Raw genomic sequence first — 13,589 nt, forward strand, 5'->3', positions numbered from 1 at the left:
CTCCACACAGTTTTAAATGTTGCTATTCACTAGATAGATAGATAGACTACCTCTCATAATCAATAAATCAATCAGTCAATGCATGGGGACAGGGGTCCAAGTGAGGTCAAATCAATAATGCAGAGGAGGTGGGAGCTTATGTTGTACCAAGGAAGATGTAAATTATATAGCAGGAAGAACTGCCCCATATTATGGTGGTAAGATATTGAAATGATGATAATAATGGCTAACACTTATGGAATGCTCTACATGAGTTGCCTCATTTACCTCACAAAACCCTTATGAGGGAGATCCCATTTTTGTCCCCATGGTAGTGATGAGATAACTAAAACTTAAAGGAAGAGTTGTGTCACCCATTCAAGGTCTACAGCTGTACGTGATGGAGAAGGGATTCAAACCCACAGCCCATATGCTTTTCCACTCTACTTTTCTATACAAGAGCTTTGAAAATAGATTTAGGCCTGTATTTGGTTTAGGCTCATTCTTGCTCTGGTGGGAAACCTGGGAGAAATGACTCCCTGAAGACATAGATCTCTTGCCTGAGGCGTCTGTACCTTATCCACTTCCTTCTTATATAGAATACAAACACCAGCATTACTTCACTCCCTTTTGTGGATACCAAGGGGAAGAAGAACATGGTTAACCTCCCACACATCAGCAACAAAATCTTGCTAAAGCCACCCTTGCTGTATCAGGTAAGTACAGGGCAATGGACCTGGCCCTGAGCAGGCAGGTTAAAGATGTGACTTCAGTCTACAACCAAGTTTATGAAGGCCTAGGATGGTGGGGAAAGCACAATGGCACCTGAATATTTGGGCTCTAGTCCTGTTCTCACCCCTTACAATGAATGCAAACCTTATTGAATAAATCACTGACCTTCTTTAATCAAAATGGGCTCTCTATAGGATTGTCATGAGGATTCTTTGTGGAAAGGAAGAATGAAATGTCTGATGTACAAATGGTAGAAGAATACAGAATAATTGTTTTCCTCCAGTGTCCCCTTTTTTTAATGTAAGGGCCAAATAAGATGTGAGAAAGTGCCAAGTTAAAGAGGTATTATAGACACATTAAGTTCACGTGTTTGTGCCCTTGGTCAAGTCACTTTATCTAGTTAGGAACTGGCCTTCTCCCGAGCAGCAGTAAAGAAAAACAAAAAAAAACAAAAAAAAAAAACCAAAAAAAAACTATTCCATTTCTTCCCACAGTAAGATGTCACTGGGGTAGTCAACTACACATGGTAATGTGCATGGGCCTCACAGAGAATCATGAGATTGATTCCTTTGAGAGGAAGATTGAGAAAACCTAATGTCTCATAATTACCATTTTCTCCATGGGAAGGAAGGAGAAGAGTCTGGCTGGATGTGGGTGTCCTTGGTCTGATAAATGGTTGGTGACACCCAGGAGAAGTCTAAGCAGTCCTTTATTTCAAGTCTCTTTGTCTGGACAGGAGAATCAGACTCACAATCAGATGTCAGCTTCTGAGCTCAAGACTTCAGAAATGTCTTTCCATTCAAGCATTAAAACCCAAGATCCCAAGCCAGAGGAGAAACCACCAAGAAAGCACAAGGTGCCTCTGACAGCAGCAGGTATGTCTCTGGAGTGGTAGCAGAGTATAGTGGGGGCTGGTTCTAGATGGCCAAGGTGTCACAAGATGAACTGGGTGGGGAGGGCTAAGCTTCCAGGTGTTGGGCCAGAAAAATCACACATCAGTTTTTGGCCAGGAGCCTGACTTCTCACAAGGTTCAGACATTCATCCTCTATTAGAATTCAAAGGAGGAGAACCAACATCCACTATGCCGACACTATCCAATGCTTAGAGCTCTTTACTTGCAGCTTTGAAATTTTTGTCCTTCTTCTTAAACAATCTTGGGAACCATCCATGAGCACATCACTTCAGTTCTGAGCTAGTTCTGCCTTTACAGAGCTGATATCTGCTCCTAGTGCTCTTAGGTCATGGTTCTGTCTTCTGAGCTAAGAATATGCCATTTTCAGCTTTCACATGACTGCCCTTCACACAGGTTTTCTCTCTCATGTCTTTTTTCCTTCCAGCAGTTCCCTCTCCTACCCCACCTGCCCTCAGACCAAACACCAAACACCTGATGGGGTCTGGCAATCAGTGAGGGTTAGAGAAGAGTGAACACACATTCCTTCCTTGTAGTTGGAGGTACTCATTGGCTTAGCTGCAGATTTGAGTGGGAATATCTCCTGGGCCCCTTTAAAGTTGCATTTAAACTACCTGTCGGGTCCTTGAAGTCATCGTTTGCAAACCCTCCCAGGATAAACCATTTGTGTAGCCCCAAACCATATTAACTTGGAAACTGCTGCCATAACTACATACTATTATTGACACTAGGTTTATGTCTGGAATTTTTACCATGCTGCTGCAACTCATAGCTTTTTGAGGTCTAAATTCTCCCTTTCCCTTCCCTTGTGTTTCCCTCCTGATTTGTTGAAATGAATATGACACCTTAGCATTTATCCTTTACATTTTTATCCTGTGAGATTAAAGACACATGATCCTTAGTAAGCCATCTAGTTGAGGAAAAGAGTGACTGACTCATGAGCTGGAAGGGGTGCCATCATCAGCCCTCTGGGAAAATCCCCTTGTTGCCTCAACTGACAATGATAGTGTCTTTCACACAGAGGCCCTAAAGTTTTTTAAGAACCAGCTGTCTTCTTATGAACAAAGTGAGATCCTGGGCTACACGGAGCTGTGGTTCCTGGGGCTGGAAGCAAAGAAGCTCCACGTGACTCCTGAGTTCAGCAAAACGAGTTTTGATGATGAACATGGCTCCTATATGAAGGTGACAGGGGAGTAGATCATGGTATCTCCAGGGGCCTAGGGCTTGGGGACAAGAGGTAATCTGGAAAGGAAAAAGGTGTGGGGTATTTGATAGCATTTGGTGCCAATATACCTTGGACTAGGCATCCTGAAGGATTCTAGTAGGTTCTAAACCAAAGAAATGCCATGTTTAAAAATGGGAAATGGGAACATGCCATGTTTAAAAATGGGAAAACATGTAATTAATATAACAACTACTCTGCTGTCAATACTGATTTCTCCAAGAGTATTTGGGGTAACAGATTTGCATCCTTGGCAAATTCCCACAAGCTCTTCTTGTGCACAAACCTGGACCCATTGGAAAGGCCAGAGTCCATGGAATAAGATGCATTCTTCCCAGCATTCTCTTTTTTGGGTCTTCCATACAAGTCCACACATGGACCTGTTTCTATTTTATTTTAATTGCCATTTACTCACAACCAAAAAAAAAAAAAAATTTCTTGTCACTGTAGCCCCTGGTCCCTAATGCTCAACTTTCTTCAGTTTTCCAAAGATGGATCCTAGCAAAGATGAATCTCTCCTCCTTTTCTGATTGTATCTGAGAATTCCTCAGGACAGTGCCTCTTACCAGCCTGAAGGTGAAATCTGGGCGGTGAAAAGTGTCTCTTTTGCTTTGGAAAGAAATGTCCACTTCTGAAGATGTCCAGATGTGTGTGATACTTAGTCCATTAGGTTTTTGGGCTGCTGGGAATTTCCTTCTCTGGTCATTTTCTCACAACTCATTTACATTTAAAGGAGACAAGATTGGTCTGTGAGGCTTCATAGAAGAGACATACTTCTTAAGAGTATTTAGAGCTGTGTTTCTCAAACTTTACTATGTACACAAATTACCTAGGGATCTTGTTAAAAATGTGGGCTCTTATCCAGTAGGTATGGGATGGGACCTGAGATTTTGCCTTTCTCAAAATCTGCCAGGTGATGTCCATGCTGCTGTTTCTTGGGCCACACTCTGAGAAGGATGGATTTAAAGTTTCTAGCACACATCCTCTATCTAGTGCCCTGGTTCTCAACATTTTTAGGCAAAGGATCCCTTTAGGAGTCTGACAAAAGCTATGAGTCCTCATCCCAGAAGAGGCACCCTGAACATACACAAAGTTTCAAAGAGGGATAGGTTAATAATGGATCCTTGGTCAAGAATCACCAATGTAAACCTTACCTCCAATTCATCCAGATATCCTCAACCCCTTCCCTGACCACCCTCCTACCCGGGCATAGAATCTCTGGGAAATTCCCCAGCAATGCCAGCACTACCTTTAAGTTAATTCACTGAAACTCAGTTCCTCAGTCTTAAATCTTAGGCAGCTATGTTACTGGTGGAAGCAGGAAGGGGGATAACATATGCTCACTGTACACTCAAAATCTCCATCTTCATTACATTATACACATACAAATAGACAATTCACTGAGCTAAATTCCCAAACAAGCAGCCCACTGCATTCTCATTTCTATTTTGTCAGCAAGTGTTAATTTAATACCTATTTATTGAGAGAGAACCTACCATGCTGGGGCATCTGCTAGACTCTGGAAATATGAAGGGAACAATAAAAATGAGTACAACTTGATCCTTGGCCTCAAGTGATGACAATCATTGTCAAAGTTGACATGTAGACAAATAATTATGATATATCCAAACTGGTGGCCTGTATAAAATATATACCAAATACCTTTACACCAACATGTGCAGAACCTGTCCCTTTCCCTTTCCCTGTACATTCTTATGACAGACCTTTATAGGTGGAGTAGTCCACTTCCACATATTAGTAAAGTTGTACCTGTTCATATTCATGATCTTGATTCCTGCTGTATGAACAAATCACCACCACAGAATCACAAGCACATCCTGAGAACTTGTACACAAACATTTGTCTTTCACCTCTCCCAAATTCATGAATGTAAAACTAGGAATCAGGGATTCTCAGAGCCTTAGAAGTTCTTTTTTATAAATAAATAAATAAATAAATAAATAAATAAATAAATTTTTAAATTTACATCCAAGTTGGTTAGCATATAGTGCAACAATGATTTCAGGAGTAGATTCCTTAATGCCCCTTACCCATTTAGCCATTCCCCCTCCCACAACCCCTCCAACAGCCCTCTGTTTGTTCTCTATATTTAAGAGTCTCTTATGTTTTGTCTACCTCTCTGTTTTTATATTATTTTTGCTTCCCTTCCCTTATGTTCATCTATTTTGTATCTTAAATTCCTCATATGAGTGAAGACATATGATATTTGTCCTTTTCTGACTAATTTCACTTAACATAATACCCTCTAGTTCCATCCATGTAGTTGCAAATGGCAAGATTTCATTCTTTTTTGATTGCCAAGAAATACTCCATTGTGTGTGTGTGTGTGTGTGTGTGTGTGTGTGTGTGTATACCACATCTTCTTTATCCATTCACCTGTCGATGGACATTTAGGCTTTTTCCATACATGCCTATTGTCAATAGCACTGCTATAAACATTGGGATGCATGTGCCCCTTCAAAACAGCACACCTGTATCCCTTGGATAAATACCTAGTAGTGCAATTGCTGGGTCATTGGGTAGTCCTATTTTTAATTTTTTGAAGAACCTCCATACTGTTTTCCAGAGTGAGCCTTAGAGGTTCTTATCCAGAACCTTCAGTTACAGATGAGGGCACTCAGCTCAGAGTGAGTAAGTGACTTGTCTGAAGACACACAGATAAAGTCTTTTTAATTGAAGGTTTCCTGTTGCTGTGAATAAATACCTGTTCTCTAGTTTGCAGCCCATGAAGGGACATGGGTGATTCTGGGTCTTGAAAAATGCTCCTCCTCTTGGTTGAGAAAGAGTCTAGTTCTGTACTGCTAACTCCAAGTTAGAATTAAATCTGGATGAGTCAAGAGGAGAACCAGATCTGACCAGAAGGAGGCAGAGCAGACACGAAGCCTTCTCTGATTGGTGGAGACACATCAGGGGAAAGAAAGAGAACTTCCTCCACACTGAAGCTGCTGCTCAACTGCATTCAAGAATCAGGAAATGTCTAAATTGGAAGCGACCTTAGAGCCACTTTGTTTAATCCTCTTGCTTTATAGGTTTCCACACATGTGGAAAACTAGAGGTGGTAGCAGGACTGGGACTAGAACCCAAGTTTTCTGAAGACCATCCAATGTTCTTTGCACTGTATGACAGATAGAACCTGTGGGATTTTCCTGGCACCACACGTGGAGCCTGGGATCTAGGCAACAACCTAACCACTGCAGCAGCAATGAGAGGAGGGTGGGAGTTGCACCAATGCCTGGCAGTTCAGAAAGTTCCCTCTAGGAGTCAGCCCTTAGCTGACTCAGGGGCCCCAGTGTGAGGGAAGTCCCAGAGTTTATGGCTCTGTTCCTCACTCTGGCCTGGCTTCTGCAGGTCCTGCATGACCACATTGCCTACCGCTATGAGGTTTTGGAGATGATCGGGAAAGGGTCCTTTGGACAGGTGGCCAAGTGCTTGGATCACAAAAATAATGAGTTGGTGGCCTTGAAAATCATCAGGAACAAGAAGAGGTGTGGCTTGGCAGATGGCATAGACCATGGTGGGCGGGGGTGGGGGGGGTTGCCTGCATGACTCTGGCCCCTTCATAATGCCAACCCTTCCTGACTCTGCCTTTTCTTCTGATCTTCCTCATCTTTTTCCTCTTTCTCTCTCTACCTATCTGATTCCACGATGGGGCAAAGAGGGGGCAAGAGTGTGGAGCTTTTAGTGCTTTCTGCCCCTCTGGACAGTCTTGCTGGGGAGATGGGGAGAGGCTCGGGAAAGGGGCTTACTGCTGCAGCATGACATAACACTGTGTCCTCTGTCCCCATTGTCTGCCCTCCCTGCCACTCCATGACCCCTTCAGATTTCACCACCAGGCACTGGTGGAGCTGAAGATCCTGGAGGCTCTCAGAAGGAAGGACAAAGACAACACCTACAATGTGGTGCACATGAAAGACTTTTTCTATTTTCGCAATCATCTCTGCATCACCTTTGAACTCTTGGGGTCAGCTGCTTTTCCTCTTTAATTCATTTTCTTTTGAAAAGTTGCTTAAATTGACAGAAGAAAAACTTTGAGGTCAGAACACTAGATTTTTCTGGGTGTGAATATTTAACGACTAGAGTGGACACAATGGCCACTCAGTTATCTAGAAAGCCAAGGAGCAAAGAGCTGGACCTAAAGCTACCCATCTCACCCTATCCCTCAGTCATGCCTGTCAACTGCCAGCATACCCTGGCTGTGCTGCACAAGCTCTGGGTGACAAACTGGGTGACATAACCAATACAAGTTCCCTGCCCTCAAGACTGAAACTTAGATATGTTGAAAGGGACTGTCCTTGTCCATGTCTCCACTCATTGGCTTTATAATCCTGTGGTGCAGTGGTTGGAAACCAAGGGGACAGGCAGCTAGCTGCTCAGCATAGGGAAAGAACTATGATTTTGAGAAAATAAGGATATGAGCAGATATTTTGGGGCAGGGAACAGAACCTGACTGAAATAGACTGGCATCACCTTGCTGAATATTGGAACTGGAAGGGTGTGCTAATTGGAAGGGCATGCTAGTTTGATTACTTTTCTCTCTGAGAAGACCGTATTTCACAATCTGAACAAAACCAGATACCCAGAGTGCATTTAGCAAAGGGGGATAATTGGGGTAGGCTCTCAGAGGCCCAGTGTTATGGGATTCACTGAGCTGGTAGCCTGGGGCCCCCAGGACACCATTGCTGTCAGTGAAATTCTGGGAACCAGCTAAATTTGAGTCAGAAGGAAGGATGGCACCCTTCTCACCATCTCTGATGAGTGCGGAATGTGCTCTGCTTTCCAGTAGGCAGAGATGAGTTATCTTCCATGCGTCAAAATGGACAAGCCAGGCTGCCTAGAAAGGCACAGTACACAGTTAGATGCCATTGTTCTTAAAAGAGCCCTGAGAGGTCGGGAGGGGCAGGTGTGCAGGGAGAATCCAAAGACCAAAGGGGCTGGGAGTTTCCCAGGGTCGCACAGCCAGTCAGGATGAGGCTGGAGCTTCACATCTTATCTGTACCCCTCAAGAATGAACAGCTTCCTAAATACTGCCAGTGTTAGAGAAGGCTTAGGAATGGAAGATTGGAAACTAGGAAGAAGTTGATGCAGAGTTGTTTCTGGATCATGCCCTTTCTTTCCCACCTCTCCCCAAATCACTGAGGTTTGCAGAGTCACAAACTAGCAGCCCGTGGATACGCTTTTCTTGTTAAAATGCTTTGCATTTGTTTCCAACATTTGTAAGTCAGCATATTTCATATAATAGAGCAGACTTCCATACAGTAGTGCAGGCTTCTGCCTGTCTAAAAACTTTAGGGTAATCTAGCAACAGTAAACCCTGTCAGATGGGACCAAGCAGCCAGGCTCACTTTAGATAGGGTCGGGCTTCTCCATTTTGCCTCAGCCCCCATCTGCCCACTCTCTTTTTCCCTTACTTGTCAGGAACCTGATGTCTTTAGATAGCCTTGTCAATTTGGGGCAGGAGTGGCCACTTTGTTGGGTGTTGGGCTTTCTAGATTCCTTCCAACGGCCTAAGAAGCTATGAATATTTCAGAAGTTTGGTCCAACCTTTTAACACCCACATGTGTAACAAAGTGGTTTAATGACCTTGCCACATAAGAAACAAGGGGACATCAGAGAGGCCAGCACAGTTGGGCTTCACATTGGATCCACCATGAATCAAAGGGAAAATTGAGGTTATACGACACAAAAGTCTTGCCTCCTGGTCTAAGACTTGCCTACTACCAGAGGGAAATCAAGTGATATGGGATGGTTTGCGGGTTCAAAGTAAGTATTATACCTTTTGCACTGATACATACACATCACTCTCTCTCTTTTCCAGAATCAACTTGTATGAGCTGATGAAGAATAATAGCTTTCAAGGCTTCAGTCTGTCAATAGTTCGGCGCTTCACCCTCTCTGTTTTGAAGTGTTTGCAAATGCTTTATGTAGAGAAAATCATTCACTGTGATCTCAAGCCTGTGAGTACAAGCTCTGTCCTGTCGAGGGAGCTGTTTCCCACCCTCAGAAACTTCCCTGTTCTATTCTCCAGTGGAAACTGGGAAGCTGTTTGGCCAAGGTTTCAGGGTGGAAGCCAAGCAGTTATGTTTATACGTTATGTAAACCAAGAATGATGCAGTAAAGATTAAGGGACAGGTATCAAGGCAATGCAGAGAGATGTGGCATCACCAAGACAGGAAGGAACAGGAAGGTCTGAGGGCTTTCCTATGAAAGGCTTAAGGGTATACAGAGACGTTTTATGCAGAGAGATGGAGCACTGCTGTACTAAATCCTGACTCTGTCCCTTCTACTCTGAAGTGGTCTTAAGGGTACAGCAAATCTCTGACCACTTCCTCCGTTCCAAAAGGATGTGCCCTTCTCACAGGTCCTGCTGGTATTCTGTACTTAGCTCTACTATTTTTTTTTTTTATTTTTTAATATATGAAATTTACTGTCAAATTGGTTTTCATACAACACCCAGTGCTCATCCCAAAAGGTGCCCTCCTCAATACCCATCACCCACCCTGCCCTCCCTCCCACCCCCCATCAACCCTCAATTTGTTCTCAGTTTTTAACAGTCTCTTATGCTTTGGCTCTCTCCCACTCTAACCTCTTTTTTTTTTTTCCTTCCCCTCCCCCATGGGTTTCTGTTATGTTTCTCAGGATCCACATAAGAGTGAAACCATATGGTATCTGTCTTTCTCTGTATGGCTTATTTCACTTAGCATCACACTCTCCAGTTCCATCCATGTTGCTACAAAAGGCCATATTTCATTTTTTCTCATTGCCACGTAGTATTCCATTGTGTATATAAACCACAATTTCTTTATCCATTCATCAGTTGATGGACATTTAGGCTCTTTCCATAATTTGGCTATTGTTGAGAGTGCCGCTATAAACATTGGGGTACAGGTGCCCCTATGCATCAGTACTCCTGTATCCCTTGGATAAATTCCTAGCAGTGCTATTGCTGGGTCATAGGGTAGGTCTATTTTTAATTTTCTGAGGAACCTCCACACTGCTTTCCAGTGTACTTAGCTCTACTATTGCACTGGTTGCTATGTAGGAATGGTTTCTTTATCTTCCACTGACTGCAAGCTCCCCCAAGGTCAGGGACCATGTCTTCTCACCATTTTATTCCCAGGCTCTGACATGGTACCTGACAATAATAATGGTAGGCAACAAATTAATGCTTGTTAGAAGAATTAATGATTGCAAACTGGAGGAGTACAGGTAGCTAGGGGAAAGGTATAAGAGTGTGAAAATGTGGGGTCAGGAACTGGTTCCAGAAACAGTATGACCCTCACAAATATTTAAATATCCCTTAACTTTTCCTCATTCCCTTCTCCTCACCCACCCCCAAAACAGTTAAAAATTTTTGAGTTTTTAATTTTAATTCCAGTATAGTTAACATACAGTGGTATATTAGTTTCAAATATACAATGTATTGATTCAACAATTCTATATATTACTCAGTGCTTATCATGATAATTGTGCTCTTTAATCCCCATCCCCTATTTCACCCATCCCCCTCCACCTCCTCTCTGGTAACCTTCAGTATGTTCTCTATAGTTAACAGCCTGTTTCTTGGTTTCTCTCTCTCTCTCTCTCTCTCTCTCTCTCTCTCTCTCTCTCCTTTCCCTTTGCTCATTGGTTTTGTTTCGTAAATTCCACATATGAGTGAAATCATATGATATATGTCTTTCTCTAACTGACTTATTTCACTTAGCATTATACTTTCTAGTTCCATCTATGTTGTTGCAAATGGCAAGATTTCATTCCTTTTTATAGCTGAATAATATTGTATTGCTTATATATACACCACATCTTCTTTATCCACTCAGCTTCCATAATTTGACTGTTGTAAATGATGCTGCTATAAACATAGGGGTGCATGTATCCCTTTGAATTAGTGTTTTTGTATTTTGGGGGTAAATACACAGTAGTGCAATTAGTGGATCATAAAGCAGTTCTATCTTTAACTCTTTGGAGAAACTCATCAGGTAAATGTGAGATATTTTTAAAATTAAATATTGACAAGATAGGGTTGTTCTTTCAGGGTTTACTGGTGGAGTCTCACCAGATAGTGATACATTGATTTATTCTCCATATTTAAGCTTTGCAAGATCCATGGTCTTTGGGCTTAGGGTACTGACTCTTACTAAGGAAATTGACATGACATAATAGGTTTACTTGAGAAATAGTAACCTAGAATATATGTGCCCAGTAGAAAAGTACACATGCAACCAGGAGAGTGCTTGATGAGTGTGGATCAAGAATCAGGGAGTTAATTCTTATGTACTCAAAGGTTAGTTTCAATGACCTGTGATGCATCCATCCCTTCTATAGAGCTGTTTCTGTCAATATGGTAGGAAGGCCTGCCCCATTTAGTTAAGGAGACTTTCCATTGGGATGCAGACACACTGGAAATGTCTGCTTCTTAAACACTTGCTGATTGAATTCTTCAAGTTATATAGATATTGTCTAGAACAGATATTATGGACTAAGTTTGTACTTTCTTAATTTGTGGTGCCAGAGGCTTTAGACCAAGCCTGCTATGCCATATCAATAAAGTTAAGGAACTCAGTAAGCAAGCAATTAATCTGATATTCATAATCGTCAATCCATCTGATATTGAGATCCATGAAGCCATGACTGGGACTTTAATCTTCTAGCCTTTAGGTAGTACACCCTCATGTTCTAAGAGTCCATAAGCTCTGCTTGCTTAACCATGACTCTCCTGGGATGTTGGTTTCACATTGCCCCCAAAGTTAGCAAAAGAATCACAACTTGAATTAAATTATTGCCCTTTTTTTTTTTGTCCATTACTGACATATCAGTATGTTGGTGGAGCACTTAATGGAAACATTAAATTGTCAGTGATATTTCTAAGACCTTATGCAAGCAAGGGATAGAACCAGGTGCCAAGAAGAGAAAAATAAACCACAGTGTTCAGGAATTACACATTCTATATGCAGAAAGAGACAAAATCTATGCAAAAGAAATACTTAAAAGCAGCAAATACTGAGTCCAAACAAGAGGTGCAGACCACAAATTGAATAGGAAGTCAGAGGAATGGGGAGAACATGGTGTTTGGAGAAGGCATGGGAGGAGGCCCACTTGGAGGTGGTCACATTTTGAACTGGGTCCCAGAAGATGGCAGGCATTCAGGTAAACAGAGTGTGTAGAGCAACATTTTTAAAACCTAACTACGTCTTTCTTCTTCTCTCTAGGAGAATATAGTGTTATACCAAAAGGGCCAAGTCTCTGTTAAGGTCATTGACTTTGGATCAAGTTGCTATGAACACCAGAAAGGTAAGCCCATTCTGGCCCCTTTGTCTGAATTTTTCTAATGTGAGTTCTTTCCCTTACTGAAACAGTACTTCCCACGCGAGGTCACCTGGGTTCTAGTCTGGGCTCAGTCACAACAATTGCAAGAATGATTTTGGACAAGGTGCTTCACTTCTCTAAGTTTCCTGATCTACAAAATGAGAAGATTGGACTCAAATACCGTAAGGGTCCTTTGCAGCACTCAGATTCTGTGAATCTGGAATTATCCTAGTGCCTTGGGTCCCCAAACTAACCAGATGTATATCTGAATCACTTGAGGCCTCTAAAAAATTACAGCTCCAAGGGCCTCACCCCAGATGCACCGAACCTAAATTTCTGGGGGAACACCCAGGGGTCTGCATTTTAGAGTACACAGCCATTCTGAGGTTTGGGATTCACTGCCCTAGGCTCTGTAGACTATATTTTTTCCAGGTTAGAATCCAGAAAGCATCCCTGGAGCACATTTGCATAAACTTCACTGAACTTGATTTAAGTGTCTCTTCTTTTGACTTTTATCAAATTTGATGGCAAGAACATGTACCATTTAACAAACACTTAGAGTATCTTCTATGTGTCTGTTACTGTTCTGGGCACAGGAACAACAAAATAAACCCAACATGTTCTGTGCTCTGCTTGCTTACAGTTCAGCGGAAGAAACAAAGATACAGGTAATATGACAGGTGCAGTGATTGCAAATATGTACAGACTGGGTTAAGGGCCCACCAAAGGGGGACTTTGGGACCAGCTTTCATGGTGGCAGGAGATATCAGAGGACCCTCTTCATCAGAGGCTGAAAAAAACCCCTGAAAGATGGCTGTTTCCAAATATTTTGCAGCACTACTTTTGAAGACACATGTTCTTTACAATTTATGTATGGAACCCCAAAGAAATTCCAGCTAGAAAACAATATGCCTCCCACAAAGCACTCATTTGCTTACTCTTCTCAGCTACAAAAGCATGCAACCTCTTGTCTTGGCTGCCAGGGTGCTCCAAATGGAATTTATAATGATCCTATCCTTTATTTCAGATAGTCATTTCCCCTTTACATATTTTCTGACTTCCTTTTATCTTTATTTTAGCCAATATAGACTCAAACATCCCGAGCTCAAATCCCAGCTCTGCCACTTACAGCTTACTGACTCTAATTATTTCTTGAATCTTTGTATGCCTCAGTTTTCTCATTTTTAGATGGGGACAATAATAGTACCTGCTTCATAGGGTTGTTGTAAGGACTGAAAGGGTTCTCTGTACAAAGCACTTGGAATAGTGCCTGGCACATGTTAAGGATTATATAACTGTTCATTAAATCAATTTTTAAAGAACTATGCTGTGCGTATATGTACTTTGATTGCAAAGTACATCAAATCCATTTTGGAAGCAGGCAGAGTATAAAAGTCATTTTTATTATGTATTTATTTTGT

At 42.0% G+C, this 13,589-nt stretch overlaps 1 protein-coding gene across 5 annotated transcripts in view; it reads left to right on the forward strand.

The window, feature by feature from the left end:
• DYRK4 (dual specificity tyrosine phosphorylation regulated kinase 4) overlaps nucleotides 1–13,589 on the forward strand; it is a 52,809-nt gene that overhangs the window by 23,794 nt on the left and 15,426 nt on the right. For 3 of the 5 annotated variants that reach the window (XM_049624934.1, XM_049624938.1, XM_049624936.1), the window contains 7 exons: nucleotides 579–695; nucleotides 1,448–1,586; nucleotides 2,644–2,804; nucleotides 6,214–6,350; nucleotides 6,686–6,826; nucleotides 8,681–8,819; nucleotides 12,072–12,153. In XM_049624934.1, the coding sequence (XP_049480891.1) occupies nucleotides 579–695; nucleotides 1,448–1,586; nucleotides 2,644–2,804; nucleotides 6,214–6,350; nucleotides 6,686–6,826; nucleotides 8,681–8,819; nucleotides 12,072–12,153 (916 nt within the window). The remainder of the gene's footprint in view (nucleotides 1–578; nucleotides 696–1,447; nucleotides 1,587–2,643; nucleotides 2,805–6,213; nucleotides 6,351–6,685; nucleotides 6,827–8,680; nucleotides 8,820–12,071; nucleotides 12,154–13,589) is intronic. The other 2 variants (XM_049624935.1, XM_049624937.1) reach the window with 1 other exon arrangement.

Source organism: Panthera uncia, chromosome B4, assembly GCF_023721935.1.
Source record: "Panthera uncia isolate 11264 chromosome B4, Puncia_PCG_1.0, whole genome shotgun sequence".
NCBI lineage: Eukaryota > Metazoa > Chordata > Mammalia > Carnivora > Felidae > Panthera > Panthera uncia.